The sequence below is a fragment of the Simochromis diagramma genome, unplaced genomic scaffold (assembly GCF_900408965.1).
Source record: "Simochromis diagramma unplaced genomic scaffold, fSimDia1.1 OVJJ01000205.1, whole genome shotgun sequence".
In the NCBI taxonomy this organism is placed as follows: Eukaryota; Metazoa; Chordata; class Actinopteri; order Cichliformes; family Cichlidae; genus Simochromis; species Simochromis diagramma.
In genome coordinates, this window is record NW_024386782.1 from 8,666,073 (window position 1) to 8,684,922 (window position 18,850).

The 18,850-nt window shown below is 38.9% G+C and overlaps 2 protein-coding genes across 2 annotated transcripts; both read right to left on the bottom strand.

Moving 5' to 3' along the window:
- Window positions 1-281: 281 nt before the first annotated feature.
- foxf2a (forkhead box F2a) lies at window positions 282-4,095 on the bottom strand. Its single transcript, XM_040021176.1, has 2 exons — window positions 1,802-4,095; window positions 282-539 (listed from the first exon to the last, which is right to left on the bottom strand). The coding sequence occupies exons 1-2, from the start codon at window positions 2,790-2,792 to the stop codon at window positions 376-378; spliced, it is 1,155 nt and encodes a 384-aa protein (XP_039877110.1). The 5' UTR covers window positions 2,793-4,095; the 3' UTR covers window positions 282-375.
- A 125-nt stretch (window positions 4,096-4,220) lies between these two features.
- foxq1a (forkhead box Q1a) lies at window positions 4,221-5,519 on the bottom strand. The gene has a single exon (XM_040021185.1). It carries the CDS (start codon window positions 5,343-5,345, stop codon window positions 4,524-4,526), a length of 822 nt encoding a protein of 273 aa, XP_039877119.1. The 5' UTR covers window positions 5,346-5,519; the 3' UTR covers window positions 4,221-4,523.
- Between the last annotated feature and the right edge of the window lie 13,331 nt (window positions 5,520-18,850).

An 18,850-nucleotide genomic window follows, 5' to 3' on the forward strand; every position in this document is an offset into this window, starting at 1 on the left:
TGGTCCTTTCAAAAATAAATCTCTTTAATGATTAGGGATTATTACAGGCGGGAAGCAACAGTTTAACCATCAGAAAAAACACAAAACAAAATTAAGTGAAAGGTTCAGATATATTGACGTTTTTGGTACAATATAGATATTGCTTATCCATGTGTGTGACGTCAGTCGCATAAGGAAAACGTGAAGTGCTAAAACAAGTCCCCACAACAAAATGATTACTAAAGAAATTGAAAGGTCAAAGTTCATTGGAAAGAAAGATGTGCTTCATAAGCTGCCGTATAAGGAAATGTTATGTTAGAATCACTCCGCCAAGGGCTTAACTTAAATGAAGTGGATTTGGGGGTTTTATTTTAGGAACCACTTTGCCTCTTCTTGTCACATTACACATGGCTTTACGTCCTGATAGACGCTTTGATGATGATGATGATGATGATGGAGCTGATGATAATAAGATCCACTGGTGTTGGGATGAAGGTTTAAAACGAATTCCTTCCTGTCACACACGGGAGCTGAGTGGCTGGAATATCGAGACAATCCCACTGTAAACAAACAGGATACAAGAGGTCAAGTAGTCATTTCTTTGGTCAAGCTGTAGATTTATAGAAGCACGCAACCAAAAAAGGAAAGAAAGAAAAAAGAAAAAGGGCCACAACTTTAGAGCATTTCCTTTTAGACAATTTTAGACCTAAAATTGGTTGGCGCTACTTTTGAACAACATTTATTTATTTCTGTCTTTCTTTTTTTCTTTTTTCTTTTAAATTAAAGTTGTCATATTTTCCATAGCTGCCTTTATCCAAAGGATATAAGAGCAGTTCATGTTTACACTGTTAGGCAGTTGATGATGCAAATTCTAGTGGATTCCTCACTCTAACATCCTAAAGTCACAAATCGTAATAAAACAACAGATTTTTCCCATTGCAAACAATAAGGAATTAAACGCATTTTGAGACAGATTCTGATAAACAAATCAAGTCTGCTGATTTTCTTAATTTTATATTTCTAAAAAGAACTACTTGTAAATATATATATATATATATATATATATATATATATATATATATATATATATATATATATATATATATATATATATATATTAATGAATGTTTTTCATTGTATACAAATGTGCCTTTTAGCGTATTTTAACAAAAAAAAAACGTGTTTACAGACTAATCGATAATACAATAAAAGCAGGTTTGACATTTTTAGTGAAGTTTATGAATCTGCTTGAAATTTAAAAAAAAAAGGTTTATTTTCATAATTAACAGTTTTAATGAGCTGCTGTTATTGTGTATTTAGACCTACATTTGTGTAACACGGGGACCTCTGAAAAGGCTTCTATGCAGACGGTATGGCATGATAATAAAATGTGAAATAACAATGATAGCAATAAATCAGTTAAATGAAACACAAGCCACGATTGAACACCAATATTTTGATGCGTGATAAAAAAAAAAAAAAGAAATATCAAAAAATATTTTATAGCCTTAAAAACTACTTTTCGGTTCATCTTGCTGCTTTTCAATTTAATTTTAAATATATTACAAATTGATATGTTTTATGTACAGATTTTTAAATAAACCTGTTCGCATAAAAATACATTGTGAAATCTTGATTTTTCTATGTATTTTTTACGTGTGTGAAACATGAAAATCTGTTTTTTTGTTTTGTTTTGTTTTTTGTTTTTTAAAAAGAGCGTTGACTTTATCTGTGATAGATAAATGATCAGTTATTCACGGCCTCAAGTGACTCACTGTGGTAAGTAGAGAATATAAAACAGTGTAGGTAATAAAATGCATACCTGAAATGTCAGAATCTCGTGCATTATGGTGCAAATAGCCCTGGTCCAGCGCGTAAGACGTCATTCCCGCTTGTACGGCTGAGGAGTTTGGACTGCTTGATCTCACCGACTGCTGTTTGATGTACGATGACACACCAGGTGTACTCCAATGTGAAGCTGCATTTGCATATGGAGACTGACAGTCCAAAGTGCCTATCATCGCTGGGGAGGACTGCAGGGGGCTACTGCTGCTGTCGGGGCAATAGTCTGAGTTAGAGGCCACCTGACATGCGGCCATATATGACGACCCGGAGCTTGATGACATGTGCGGGAGGTGATGTCCTCCTCCGAGTCCATCGAAGCCACCTGGAACTGTATTACCCATTAAATCTAAGTTGTAGCTGTTATGACATGCTAATGAGCCTGCGGGTGATTGGAAATCAAAGTTCTGGGACAGCATGGATGCACCAAACCCGATCCCATTCATCATCCTGTACATTGGTTTTAAAGCTTGGCATTTCCTCCGGAACCCCCGGGGTCTGCGACGAAACGAGCCCTCCTCAAACATAAACTCACTGCCAGGGTCGATGGTCCAGTAGTGCCCTTTGCCAGGTCTGCCTAGACCTTTGGGTAGTTTTATAAAGCACTCGTTCAGAGACAGGTTATGTCTGACAGAATTTTTCCATCCCTGGTATGATCCCCTGAAGAAAGGGAATCTGGCCTGGAGAAACTGATATATTTCGCTTAAAGTAAGCCTTTTAGTTGGCGAGCTTTGAATAGCCATCACAATTAAGGCAATGTATGAGTAGGGAGGCTTTTCGGGGCGCCTCAAGCCGGAGTTTCCCTTTTTCCCTTTAGCTGATTCATTATGCGCGCTCTCCATCACTGGCTGTGGGCTCAGCACAGATGCACTTAGAGCACCGGCCGCTGGACTTGCGCGCAGAGGACTGGGTAGATCCAGATGTTGCTGGGAATTCTCAGTCGTCATAGCCGTGCCTCTTTCTGGTTTCATACAACATGCAACTCTCTTTTCCTGTATTTTAAGCACCGTTAAAGGCTTCCTAACGCAGAATTCACGGAGGTCAGTGTCCCGTTGCGATGCTCGGTAAGATTATAACCGTGAAAATCAAGAAACGCAGGCGCTGAGCCTCCTTCCTCTCTCTGCCCATCGCTGGCAATAATCCCATCAGAGAGGGGAAATAAAGCTCCTAGACTTTGCTTGCGCATATCCACCCGGCCAAACACAACTCGACCACCTATCAGTACTTAAATCTCTCTCTGCCCCTCTATTCCCCCAAATCCCTCCAAGAAATCGCCAGGAACTACTCCCTCCCCATCTGGCAAGTATCCAGCCTAGAAGCCGGACACTGCACACTGGAGTAAGACAAATCTCCTCCCACGACTCACTTTCCAAAACACTTCTGTCCACATTTGACAAACCGGTATTTGTCACGACATCATGATGAATGAAGTCTCAGAGTTCGATTAAGATCAAATTATTTCCTTTTACCTCCCTTTACAGCAAACACTGAAGGTGCCCAATTGCAGCTTTAGACTGTAAAGCTGTGCGGGAGAAGCACCGACTCCTGATTTGGTTGGGATCTGTTCAGGGTTAAGGGCTCTGACATGAGAGGCCAGAGCATGTTTTTTCCATCAGAGCGTGCCAACATACCACACACAGCGCCCAAGTGTCAGTTTACCTCTCGGAGCCTGGATTACATCCCTGGAGAAATGAAAGTAGCCACTCTAACAAAAGTCTTTGGAAGGATTCAGATGATAAAATATGAACATGTCGCTATGCAAAGTTCATTTCTTCTGTGAAACGTTTAGAGCAATTCGAGTGGCTTAAGACGTGAAATAATGTCACCATCAGTGAAGTTAAAAGCACAATCTGCGCAGGCTGTTACCAACACGAAACTCGTGCGTCCAGGATGCACAGCTGCTTTAGAGGAAATTTACTTTCTAGTGTCAGATGAATAGCTCAAACTGGAATACCCTTCTTTCTGCTCTGAATTTGAGTTGAGCTCACATTTGTATAAACCCTTTCCTGAGTATGTGTGGTGACTGAGGCGACAGCTATTTGCAGCGCCAGACAGAAAACATAAATATTGGATGCCCCTATCCGGCAGCAGCGAGCTTCATGAACATGAAAAAGTAAATACTACTATATGATATTTCTTTTGGCAGCATGAAGCAGAAAGAAAGAGGGAAAAAAGAACAATACCAAGTTTATTATTATTATTATTATTATTATTATTATTATTATTATTATTATACAAATATTGGGCAATGCAAGATTTAGAAAACAGTTTCGGGGAGGCGTCAGACGAATACGCCCTCATGAATAGTGCGTTCTATAATTGCACTGGCAGTTAACTATGCTTTTATGAAGTATCTATAATTCCAGTTATAGGTAGGCCACAACAATAGGAAACAGATATCAGCACAACTTTTTTTTATTATTAATTTCACATTTCTCAAAATAAAAAGACATAAAAACAGTCAAAGTGCATATTTTTAACAGGTTTGTTAAAGAAATAAAGTTAATGCTCTGCTCGGTAACATATCTAACAGAGTGTGAAATTTCAAGTTTGAAAACGCTTTAAGGATAAACTACTACAAAAATAAAAGGGAACCACCATCCCGCCACAGTTATGTCAGATTAAACTAGCGACTAACTCAAGGTGATGATTTTGAGTCACCGAACAGCAAGTCCACATTTCTTTGTGATATTGCAAATTGTCTATGAAAGAAACCCACCACCATAGGGGGTTGATACATGCTGGGCACTGGAGTTCACATGACAGGGTGACTTAACATATAGATATGAGGCAGGTGTGTTTGAATGATAGGTCATTAGTTCAGTGTAGTAGGGCCAGGGGAAGGCAGGAAAGGGAGGCAAACGTTCGTTATTTAAGTCTCTCTTGAACGGCTTGCTGAGGATGCTGTCAATAGCGAATGAACTGGTAAACTTGGGACAGGAATCGGTCTTGGTGCTCGGGGCAGACTGGTGAATGAGCTGCGGCTCCTCTGTGTGCTTGGGCTCCTCTTGTTCCCTGCTGAATTTTTTGTTAATGCGCTTTCTTCTGCGCCGGAATACCCCGTCAGCAAATGTGTATTCGCTGTGAGGATTGAGCATCCAGTAATTGTCCTTTCCCCAGGGTCTGGAAGGGTCCCGGAGCACTTTGAGAAAACAATCATTAAGAGACAGATTATGACGAACCGAGTTCCTCCAGCCGGTGTAAGTGCCTCTGAAGAACGGAAACTTTTTCATCAGATAGTCGTTTATCTCCGCCAAAGTCAGACGTCCACTGGGTGAGTCCCGGATGGCCATAGCGATTAGAGCGATGTATGAAAACGGGGGCTTGGGTCTACGTGTGTATGGCTTGGACTTGCCGCTGCCGCCGGACGGGGTGACAGGTGGAGGACTGTGGGCCACGCAGTCCCCATCCGACCCCAGCTCCTCTTCAGGAGGGAAAGGTGATCGCCCATGACCCTCAGCATCACTTGACATCTCGAAATGCTTCATGTCATAGTGACTCCCACACAGCACCTCCAGCTTCATTGTTAGTGTGCTGCTCAGTAGAATCTGTCCAGCAATAAACCTCGGAGAGCTCTTTGCGTAAAGTCCGAAGCTTCGTGTGAGTCAAGATGCGGAGAGTCTTGGGCTGTATCCAAAGGAGTGTGTCTTCTTAATCATACCTGCCAGAGCGCTGAAGCCCTTCTCACCTTGGGTCCGTGTTAGCGGCACTTTATAGGCGGCTTACCTCAGACCCAACCCAAGGGGGCGGGGCATGTGAGTTTAAAATATTGAGAATATCACAAATACCTTCACATTGCGTTCCAGTGTCTTTAATTTAAAAAAAAAAATCATAATGACCATTTAATATAATATTCCGAACTTTCCAACCCACACCTCATTCAAAGCCAGTTTAAAAGTCTCACCTGTGAAATGTTAAGGAACACACACTGGGACTATTTTACCTGAGACAACCAGGGGGCGTATATTTCCTTTGCATTTAAGGTGCGGTGCCTACAGGTAGTTTTATTTGTCCCATTCAGGAAGCGCCGTAATCACAGCAAGGGCTATCTGTTTTCGCGTGTGTGTGTGTGTGTGTGTGTGTGTAATTATTTACTTCATCTTTTTTTTTTTTAAACAACCGTTTTATGATGAAAACAATCAACTGCACAATCTTTCCATGCTGGTGTGTAATATTTAAACAACACTCGGGTCTCTGTGCCAGCACTCGTCACACATTCACCTGCTTTCGAGATGTCTCATATCAAAGCTCAGTGTTTAGGTGTGAACTTTTAATGTCATGCCAATTTACCAGCCCACATGGAAACTTGTGTTATTGTGTTTTTGTCACTTAAACAGTGCATCCTGTCCTTCCTGTTGCCCAGAATTCACCTAACAAATGATCATTAATTTTCTGTTTTTGGTAATTGCGTTGAGGTTTTGAAAGGCTTTAGAAATGTTTAAGTCTTGCAATTTCAGCCTGAGGAAATTGCAGTACAATTGCACCAGGTGTATCAATTGAATCATGGAGATAGAACCAAACAAGATAAATTGTTGATTTCCATGTGAACTTTATATTGTAGTCTTATTGGATGATGCCAGTCATCTTCTCTCAGCTATTCCCCCAGGTCAAACTCTGACTTCTGCTGAACAACCCATCTTTGTGCAACATACCTCCGGGAAAAAGATGCAACCAATTGCCATGACAGGCTGTGCAGCCACAGTGTCATCACATAAACGGAAAAAAATATATATCCTTGTAAAACCACCTGGAACTCGGTGTTGACATTACCCTCTTGCTGTCACTGTGCCAAGTACAAAATTATTCAACTGCTGTTTATGCAAACTGTGCGTTCTGTAAGTGTTTGTAGAAGGTAGGCCGAGCATGTTTGTGCTGGTGTGAATGTTTTGATTTTCAGGTAATAATCTGTTTGCGTTGAGTGTGACACAGAACCTGTAGTGAAGTCACTACTTTGAATGGTGGCATGTCAGGGATGGAATTCTGTAAGCTAATCACACAATGACAGCAACTCACATACCACGTATTCACTCTGCTCAGTGCATGTAGTAGCTTGTGACGCCATGTCTCAATGTGTATATACATGGTGATATGTGTATAAAGCTTTAAATCATTTATTATGGCTTTATAATAAGATAATTTAAAAAAAGTATACAATATCACAAGTGGAATCATTAAAAGTTACATACAAAATCATAGATACATATTTATGTGTGTAACTGTTTCTTATGAAGGAAAGACTGTAAATATTCATTTGATAGTATGGTGTACTTAAAGCCAGTATACTAATGAGCAGTTATAGTAATTCTATGCTACTCCAGTATTTCTAAAGGCATGTGTGTGCAGTGTTCATACTTAAACAACATATAATTTTGTAAAAATACACAATAATGCAATAATTTAAAATGGTCTATTTTAAGATGATTAGATAATAAATCTGTTTTATAAGCTTCTTCTTTGTGTGTTTGTGAGTTTAGAATATAAAATTAAATGCATGTAGTGTGAAATATAAATGAATTGCATGAAATTTTATTTATGGTTTTAAAGCCCTTAAACCTGCAAAGCTATAAAATTGAAAAACCTCCAAAGAATGAAGAATGCTTTTCTCTGAACAGCACAGTAATGATAACATTGTTCGCAAGCGTGTTCGTTGAGCAACGGAGACACATTGGCCGTGAAAGCACCATCTTCCTTTGTCAGAACGTCAACGTTTACTGCCAGCATGGCCCTGATGTTGTTGTTGAAACATAACCTGTTGATATGCTGGAATGAGGAACACGGTAAAGTACATAGCCAGACACTTAGTGACTAATACCCTGATGGTTGTGAATACTGTGCAGTGATTCACTGGCACCATTTTCAGTTCCAAAACATTCAAGAATTCCAAACTTTTGCCAAAATGATAAAAATGCATGCCAAGATTTTTCAATTCAGTACAATAAAGTCACGCCTATTCACAAGCATGTAGTAGTTTCATGAGAACCCATTTAAGGTAGAGCATACCTGTGTAGCACATGCGATCACTCACAGACTTCATGTGGCCAAATTCTGTGAAGTTTAAGTTCAGTCAATCAAAGTGTTGGATTTGACTCACAAAACAGTCACAACCCAATGATTTTCCAAAGAATCGTTTGTTTAATTGTTTGTCAAGGAAAATAGTTTCCCACTCATTTGTCAGTGAGCACACGGAAGAAGTTAAATAGTTTTAGTTGACTGCACGATTAAAAGACAAAACAGCACATGAAGGGCAACAAATGTGTTGTGACAGTAGATTTAACAGCTATGTCGAGCGCTGCTCATTTCTCAGCGATACACCTGCTTCATTTTGCTCAAGCTGCTGAGTCACTAAGAGCTTTTGATTTTAAACAAAAAACAATGCACCCTAGTATAAAAAAGACATGGGACAATGAAATAATAATAATGGATTGCATTTATACAGTATATTTATATTTTTAGACACTCAAAGTGCTTTAAAATTCCACAATTCATTCACTCTCACATTGACACACTGGTGGAAGCAAACCACAATTGTAGCCACAGCTGCCCTGGGGCAGACTGACAGAAGCAATATAGCTGCCATATTGTGCCATCGGCCCCTCTGGCCAACACCAGTAGGTAGAGTGAAGTGTCTTGCCCAAGGTAACAATGACCTGGACAGACAGAGCTGGGGTTACAAGATGCGCTTCCCAACCCCTGAACCATGGTCGCCCAGTAAAAAACAACAGTGAAATGTGCTTACCTTTGTATATGCATCAAGTAAATATGGCTTCCACTTATAAAAATATGATTGTTTACAGACAGAGTTATCATGGTTTTCCTTAACTAATATTTATCAGTAGATTATTGTCTCACATGACCAGGACAGATAATGACTCATCATTAAAACATATAAGAGAAAAACATTTAAACCCTTCTTAGAATCTCAGTGATCTCAGTGTGTGTGTGTGTGTTTATCCAAACACGTTTTAGTTTTTCAGTGCAAAGCTGCAGATCATTTGTGATGCGTTTGGTAAACAATTATAAATGTAAGAGCAAAGATCTAAAGGTAAAGGCATCTTCAGAGGTGGAATTAAAATTAAGTGGTTCAAACAAAAATATAATTTCTTATCTATTCTGGGCTTTTTTTAGTGCTATGTGTGGAAACTATGTTTTAATTATCATTGTAGAAAAGTCTGACCTCAAAATATTTCGTCAGTTACTAATTGCTTTATTTTGACAGCTCAGTTTTGAAACCAGCTTGCCAGTGTCTCAGCACTTAACTGGAGCATTATGGTTTTGCACAAACATTCTTAGTCATACTCAGACAGCTTATAGGCATTGCTTCTTCATGTATATTTTGCTCCACATGTTGGGTCATGTATATCTCGCCCCGGCCTCTGAATCCACACATTCTGTCTCTCGTGTAAGAAAACTGTAAAGTTTAGCCGTTTTCTTTGCCTTTCAATAAGTAATTTGTGCGACACATATTTAAATATGTCAGAAAACAAATTTCAAGTTCTTTCATGTCTCTCAGCAGTTAAAGTATGAGAGAAGGAATGAAAGCAGGCCATTGCCTGTTGCTGGTTTGGGAAGTTTCTATTCCTGAGCTGTCCCTTTGAAGGCAAAGGGTAATGAGGTGCTGCAAAAATGAAAAGAAAAAGTATTGGAGACACAATAAAAATGTAAGAGAAGCTTTCTGCAGGGAAATGAAGATATGCATTTATGTATAATATTACTATTAAACAAGGCAATTCAAACATAGTGAATAGTATTACTGAATAAATTAATACTATTTAAAGGAGAATTGCAATACTGCGAACAGAAGCCACTTGTAGAATGCATTTAAAAGTTAAAAGGGGGTGAATGAGGTAAACATTGCCAAAACAGCAGCAAGATGGAGTTTAGCTTTCAAATAAGGAACAAATTTCCACACTAAATGTGGTTAATATGTCAACAGTTTGAGCGATGATTGTAAAAAACGTTGAGAAAAGGGGTCAGTCCATTATTTATTCTCTCTAGGGCTCTGTGTGGTGAGATCTAGGTTGAGGCCTTGTGTATCAGCATACAGAGTGTCATAAGCTGTTACTGACAAGCAGCACGGCTACAAAACCGTTACCACCATTATTCTAGAGTAGAGAAATGCCACGTCAACAATGTATATATATATATATATATATATATATATATAAATGTGTGTGTACAATAAACTCTTTTGCACCTTTGTCGACGTTATAATTTACAGTTTACAACAAAAGTAAAATGTTCAGTAAATGCTTTCCACACATAAATCCAGCAACTGTTGAACATTTATCAGCTCTCTTTATCTCACAGTTTATAAACTCAGCATCCAAGAGAGAAACTTAAAATGAAATATGCGCGACGATATGATTAAAGGCCAGGGTTAATCATTCGTGATTCACAGAGTTTTACAGTTTACCATTTATTCTACCTAGTGCTTTAGTACCCAGGACATGTTGTAAATCTATATGAGAAGATAACGTTTATTTACGCTTTGTTCTGCGTGGTTTTTACCACAAGCTACCAGTCTGATTAGTGTTAAACTTGCAGCATATAGAAATAAAAAAAAAAAAAAGCAAGGGTAAATTAAAATCAAAGGCAGATTTGTAATAATCAGAAAAGTCCTTACTATAATGCTAGATTTTCAGTGTCTCTGGATACATATTGTGTTGTTTCTATTCACGAAATCATCATCTTACTTTCTCTCTGTCTACAGTGCAACCCTCAAATGTCTGGAGTTTTTAGTTACCATCTGTTTTTGTGCCTAAGGCTTTGAAACGTGGCTTCACTAAAAAGAAATCATTTAAACATGTAAACAAGCGCTCATTTTCTTCCTGTGCCTGTACTTATGATGCCATAGCAACCGGTAAATTCTGTCAGATTCAATCACATGAAATACAAAGACCCAACAAGGAAGCTGTGCCATCGGCAACCACAAAGATCAAAGGCAGGCGGCAAGAAAATGTAATAAAATCATTAAATTAACGTATCAAGGCAACCAGCTGATCCTACATTTATAAATATGTTTTGTCAAATTAAACATAATTGTATTGATATTAGTCTGCTCCCTGTATTATTTAAGACATGAACTTTGTGGCTCATCTGGTTGTTTCCTCTCTGTTTGCATGCTTCTGCTGCATGTAACACATGCCATCGCTGCAGTTATTTGAAAGCTAGCATGAAGCTGTGCCAAACTTTACGTTGCAATAAACAGTTATTGCAACTTGTATAAAACATGCTACATTCATACCATCATTATGATAAATCTCGTTGCCTTTTATTTCTTTGCTTCAGTTTTACATACTTTCATCTTGAGTAGTGTCAAAATCTTTGCAAGAATCGCTAATGTTTGTATGTATTTCGGGGTTATGCTTGGATTTTTTGTGTATTATGTTAATTTTAGGTTAATTTAGCATTTGAGAAAATCATCTATAAGCACTTTTCTTGTGCTCACAGAAAACATTATATATAAAAGATGTTATTTGAATTAATATACTAATTATCCAAAAGTATTTTGCTAAAGAAAATAATTTTGGGTAAAACAAAAAACTGTAACAGTCTCCGGTCATTACCAGAGTACCTTATCTCTGCAAAGAAGGAATGTCAGGTTAAATAGAAACTGTATGTATTTCCATGCTGGTTAGTTTGTTTTTTCCTTTCTTTTTCTTTTTACAAACAAGTGAATATACCAGTATGACTACTGACCAGAAATCTAGGGCCATTATCTACAGGGACAACAGTTGCGTGAGGCCACGGTCTGCTGCCATGTGCCTAAACATTTAAGGCAGCTTTTGTAAATCTACATGTGGGATCTTTATGGGAGTCAACATACTATCAATGGTTTAAACATGCCTCATTTGAAGTCTTGGTTTTTCAAGTGTTACACATATAAGTACATACATACATAAAGGCAGACATGGATATTTGTGCCTTTACATATATATAGATTTCCTAAGAACAGCCTAACCCTACTGGGCTTCAGGAGAGGAGAGATGTTTTTATACATGTATATATATATGTGTGTGTGTGTATTAGCACAGAACTTGTACTCCATTCACTGCAGGACATATGTTTTAGAGTTCATAAAGCCTCCGTACAATTTATCATCTTAACTGCCATTTATCTGATCTGCACTAAACAAAGGCTTTGGATACTTTGAGTCTATAAATCAAGTGAACTTTGTATTTACAGCAACCTGTTAAAAATATTCTAAAAGCTTTTAAGAGCGCTTCGCCTGCCCCAACTCAACTTGTTTTGGCTGCCTTCAGGCCTCCCCAGTCTCATTCATGCAAGCAGGAAACCAACAAAAAAAATCTCAGTGTTGGGATCCCCTTCAAAAAAAAGTATGCTTAGATAATATCAGAGTTACTACGCCAACAGGACTTGTTTGGGTTATGTACAAATGAGAGAAAAGAAGACAGGAGAAAAAAGCGCCGGCAGCACAGACAACAAAGAGCCTGCGTGCCAATAGGAGGAGGAACTCCCTTTAGGTGAGTGTCTTTAAAATGCTAGCTTTGCACGAAACCAACACAGATCTACCAGCACACACCTTATTTACACCCACTCAGATAGAAGTCAGTCAGAGGGCAAATGCCATCCTGTCAAGAAGATTTAATGCAATATGAATCTAGAGTGATCATGATCTTTATTACAGTGTTTATTTTTAGTGTTTGGTTGCTATATTATATAATTGTTGCTTTTGTTACCAGGGTTTTCTTTTTTAATGTAATTGCCTGGTCTCATAAGAGATGCAAAAATTATATTCTATTTACCTAAAGCTCTGCCTCATTCCCATGTTTGTTACCTTCTTTATTCCAGCAAAACCTTGTCAGTGATCAAAGCATAACTTACCCATTATCCCTAAAGATAAAACTAGATTTTGGATGTAAATATATGAGGCTATTTGGACGTTTTTCTGCATAAAGTGAAATAAAAGTGACATCTGCTTCTCGTGCAGCCTCTGCCGGGATACATAAACAGATCTCCCAGGTGGTCTGTGTGTGCGTGTCTGTGTGTGTGAGTTTGTGTGTGGATTTCTCTGTGCACGTGCTCACATCTATTTCTTTGTGAGCAGTGCGTGTAGCATGTTAGAATGCATGTGTGTGTTTCGGAGAAGAATCTGAGAAAACCTTAAGTGGAAGGCAGCCAAGCCCTTATGAACGGTGACACATTAAGCAGAGCCAAATGCAGTCTGACAGTTAAGTTTAATGATATTTGTATCCAAGCAACACGCTTCCAGACCTGCACTGGATCTGTTCTCTCGACAGGACCTGAGCTCAATACAATGCCTCAAGCCTGGTGTGAGTTTGCTCATAACTTGTGTGAGAGAGGGAATGTTTATAACATATTTGATGAGACTGTGTATGAACTGCATGTGTGTGGGCGTGCACAGCCAACACTGCATGTTCCGACTCTTCGTGCTGTCTCAAAGAGTGTTATTGCACACATGCTGACAACAGTTGTGAATCTTTTATGAAATTTTAGATACAGATACAAACCTGGATGTGTATATACCTCCCATCCCCAGAAGATTTAACATCTTTTCTGCAGTCCACACACCTCCTTTGGGCCCACCACAGAGCCACATCAAGCTGGCGCTCTCCTTACTGTAGCTCAAAATCTGCAATCGCAGGCGAAAAATACAGCACCACCCCCAGGATGGCAGTGTTGGTCAGCTGCACCACCACATAAAGGATTTATGGGATTGTGAACCAATAAAATGTGAACCAGTGTTTGAGATACTCTTTAGTTGGTAACATCAATTATATTTTCCATGAAGTGATTAGTAAAATAACTTTATTTTATACCTAAATATGACTATTGAAATACTGGCCAACTCAAAAAAAATTCCCAATATGAGACATGTCTGCAACCATGTACACATGGACAATTACCTACTGGTCTTAAAAGACTTTATGATTTTGACTTCTGGTCACTGGTTAAATAGACTGTTAACCATCACTGAAACAATCACACTAAAAGTTGGTGCATATAAAACAACAATCTGTGGGTGTGTAGGTGTTTTCAACCAATCTGATGTTGCTGTAAAAGAAAAATTTTAGGGTTAGGGTTAGCAGGGCGTATTTGATTTTTATAAGGACACATTGTTAGCCGTTTCATAGTTTGTAGGTCAAGTAAGTAATCCGGTATGTCATTGACCCATTATGTAATTTTGTGGCTTACAGCCATTCAAAAAAATCCTCATTTTTATTTCATTTTGTTGTTTTGTATTCATTAAACATGCTTTCCTTATTTCAACAGAGAGAGAGAGAAATACACAGATAAGAAACAAAAGTATTTTGGTGATCAGCCGATAAGAAAAAAGACAGGATAATTTAAATGTTTGTGGCGGTAGAGAGCGTAGTAGCACATGGAGATTTGACAGTCTTTGACAGTCCAGGATGAGGTGGAGATGAGAATGCTGCTGCATGAATGTGTATCTGGAAAGTATTTTATCTGGAGGATTCTTGGAAAAGGCAGGCATTTTGGGGCATTTTCTCTGATTTTTGGATCAAATAAATGACAATAGTCTTAAGATGAGGAAATCCGGACAGTGTGGGAAAGCAGAACTGACAAAAATAATAGAACAGCAGGAAAAGCATAAGCACCAAAGAATGCAGGACTTACTTACCTTAGTTCCTCCTACGCCGGGCGGCGCATCGGGCAGCTAGTGATCTCCATCGATGTCGGTCAGCAGCGACTGCTTCAGCTTCGTCCCAGGCAATGTCGACAGTTCTCAGATCGTCCATGAATGTTCGACGCCATGTGGTCTTTGGTCGGCCTTGCTTTCGCTTGCCAGTGCGTGGACGCCATGTCATGGCAATCTTAGCTGGGCGATGAGGGGGTAGGTGTAAAATATGGCCCGCAAAGCGGAAGCGCCTTTCTGCAACAACATCGGCTAATGGCCTGCTCTTTGTAGGACCTCCTCATTTGTTATTCGGGCTGCTGGGCTCAACTCAGGAAGACCTCCAAAAGTTGACCGCGGCCCTGCAGAGGGAGGCGACGAAAGTTGGATTAAGAATCAGCGCCAAAACAACCAAGGTACTCCGAGTTGGCTATGCATGTGCCCGCATTCCTGTCATGATCAACCAACAACGTGCTGAAGAGGTGGAGAATTTTACATATCTTGGCAGCATCATCTCGAATGACGAGGTCTCTGATCGGGATGTCAACGCCAGAGTAGGGAAGGCAGTTGGTGTCCTGCGACGTCTCCAACCCATTTGGAACTCGACCTCCCTGAATGTAAGGGTCAAGATCAGACTCTCTATCGTCTTCCCTACTGCACTTTACACTGGTGAAACCTGGCGCTCAACAAGTGCAATTATTCAACACCTGAACGTGCTTCAACAACGTGGCCTGCGGCGAATCCTGAGAATTTCCTACCGGGACCGAATAACAAAGAATGCAGGAAGATGTGAAAACAAAGTTGTTTTTGTATAGCACTTATGCAAAGGCTTCAGTTAGTGCATAAAGATGACTCATTTACATGAAAAGATTGGAGTCTATTAGATAGATATGATTCAAGCCACTGCAGCACGGTACCTATAATAACTACAGCATGCTCTAATCTCTATAATAAAATATTATGGTCAACAGTATCGACCGCTGCGGTGTGGTCTAATAGGACAAGCACAGAGATGAGTCCACTGTCAGAGTCCATAAGAAGATCATTTGTAATCTTCACTTAAGCTGTTTATGTGCTGATTTGAGCTCTGAAACCAGACTGAAGCTCTTTGAATAAACAATTCCTCTACAGACAATTAGTTAGTTGTTTTAAAACTGCTCTTTCAAGAATTTTTGAGATAAAAGAAAGGTTAAAGACTGGCCTATAATTACTTACTTGGATCAAGTGATGGCTTTTTGAGTAATGGTTTAATTGGTTTAATTACTGCCAGCATGAAGGTCTGTGGTACATACCCCATAAAGACAACTCGCAATAAGCTAAACAACAACTGGTTATAAGCTAACATCATGCAGGTAATGTTAGGTTTGCGTGTTCTTAAAATCACTCTTTCCCTCTGATAACCAGTTTAATTCGTGTTTACTGAGTTTATGTGCCCAAGTCCAACAGTGCTAAATCAACTTTAAAGAAAGTTTCACTGATTCAGGCTAAAAGCAGGAAAAACAGCAACTGTTAGCTGTTAGCTGTTAGCAACTAAGGATATTCTCAGTATTGCTGTCACAGGACAGAAGCTAGTTTTACTGACTCACTGGCTTGTATCTGACTTTTTTCAAGTTTTACAGTCTCCTCCAGAGTAAAGAGACATGGACATCCAGCATATTGATAGCTGAGGTAAACAACAGACTGACAACCTATACTGACCAGAGTTGCTTTTCCTTCCTCGACTACCATAGCCAGAATTATACACTTTAATTGGGAGGGTTAAGAAAACAGAATTCAGCCGACTGTAATCTGCAATCTACTGACATCTACGGTAACCTTTACCTTTAAACATTGCACACTTAATGATAAAAGTTACACAAGTAGCAATATTGTCAGCAAATCTTTTGGTTGCCATGTGTGCAGTAATAATATGAACGTGGCACCAATAAAGCAATCCTTACCTCAGCAAGCCAAAAGAGTCTGACAGTGATGCAACATGTATGTATATATGAGCGTGACAGGAAGGAAAAAGGAGAGATGATTTGGTTCTAATTATACCTTTTGTACCACAGTTTTTAGGTAAATGACAAATGGTTGAGACATCTCTCTCTCGCTCTCTCTGTATCTCTATAGAGATTTACTAGTTTGACAAACAAGTGTATATTTTTGGAGGGTGGAAATGCCTTGGAGGAGCTTCTTTAGCGTCTGTGTAGCCTTTTGAAAGTCATGTTTGATTGTCAGGCACCTGATGTCATTGTAAATGACATTTAAAAGAATGCCACTGGTCTAGATGTCTCACCCATTTTAACTATGGATTTGCGTAATAACATCTGACAGATAAAAATAAGTTAGAAACATATTTTGAGAGTTTTAAGTGGAAGTTTCAATTCTCACTAAGCAGTAGCTTGATCTACATAAAAATAACATGTGCAGATTGCTGATTTGAAGCAGTCTGCTTATTTCGCCAAGTTTTATGTCTCGGTATGCCAGAAAGTGTGGTCACAGCTCAATAGCGCTTTGATCTTTAAAACCCAAATGCGATGAACTCAGGACCCAATGTTGACAAAGGATAAAATATCTTTTATAACTAAAACTGTGTTTTATTCATCTATCTTTATATACATCTATCTAACTGATAAAAGGCCATATAACAAGAAGAAAATGAAGAAGAAAAAGAAGAGACAGAAGAAGAAAAGAAGAAAAAATGACTTACTTTTACTTACTTTTCACTCACGGAGTAAGTAAAGTATGTGTCTTGGTGTGTGGTATGTCTACAATGAGGAGAATGTAAACTGTGGTGAAATATGATCTTTGGCCTCTCATAGTTTTCCCAGGTTTGGAGATCAGAGCGATTAATGGCACGCACACACAGTTTTTCAAGTTTGTTAGTGATTATGAAAAAAATGGCTTCACTGCTTATATAATTTCTAATTAATGAGTCCTAGAACAACATATTTTAGTTGTGTGAATCTCTATTTGTTTATTTGTGCTTTTCTGTTTGTTTGCTTGCTTTTTGTTTGTTTGTTTCTTGGTTGGCTGACAAGGTCAAACAATCTTGCCAGCATGGGTTTCATAAAATTTTCAAGGACAAAATTGCACAATCACCTCATCACCCATCAACGAGCGTCAGTCAAGGTGCGTGAGAGACTCTACTCCACCTCTTTTTATGAATCATTTCTCAACTAAATGATCAGTAACATCAGATAAAGCAACACAAATCAGTTGTCTATATAAACATTCCTGATCGTGACGGGTGTATATGAGTGTTTGAAAACGAGCCAAGTCTGTGCATGATTCATGCAAGCAAGGCTCAAAATAGAGTCATATGAATTCATATGCTAAGCTGGAATCCAACAGGTGTAAATGGAAAAATCAAGTCTCATGTGATCTTGTTAGAGCCGCTATTGCTGTGATAGATCAAGAGAGTCAAGATGTGTACTGCTGAATTTGAATTACAAAATAGTCTTAAAAGCACTACAAGAGTTCATTGTTATCTATCTAAAAACTAAAATATATTTTAGGTTAAGGCTAATTAGTGATGTGGATGGAGATGAAACAAAGATCTGGGCTGCATGACAAAAGCACAACATCTAATGCTGAAGTGTGAACTGCCTATTATGTTATATATCAGATGTATGTTCGATAAGAACTATGTGTTGTTTTTAATATGTTAATATGTAAACATACATTATGATGATGTGATACGAAACATACCACAAGTCCTCTGCAGAAAGGTTAACACAAAGAATATACAGAATATTTCTTCCGCTAATTTCTTGTAAGTCTGAAATTGCATTCTTTCTTATGGCCACCAGGGGGCAACTTCTCTGGTTCAAAGAAGGAATCTGGTTGCACTGCAATCTATGGGAAAATGGCCCTATGGCTTACGTGAACTATGATCTCTAGAAACACTTTCTCAATGAGTTAATTGCCCCAGTTATTAGTTTTAATTCTTATTTAGTTCGACAACTTGTTTATACAGTAAATTATGGTCCCTATGGTGAAAAAGGAGAAGGGCAAGGTGTCCTTTAGTGAGGCCTTACCTTGGACAGTGAGTACAATGCCATGTCCTGGCCTGCTAGAGCAGCGGTCCCCAACCAGTTTATGCCCGACAATATTTTCATGGACCAGCCTTTAAGGTGTCGCGGATAAATACAAGAAAATAAAACTAGTACCGGTACCGAAAAAAAGAAGGTTTATTCATAACACACGTGAAAAGACCCAGGAAAACCGAGTAACGATAAAAACGATAACAAAATAACGCTGAAAACTGATAAAAACCCTGAAAACTATACATTTCACACCCAAGCCTCAACTCTCGCGGCCTGGTACCAAACGACTCACGGACCGGTACCAGTCCGAGGCCCGGGGGTTGGGGACCACTGTGCTAGAGTGTTAGGTATAGCTGATGTAGCTCACCAGCTACAGGAA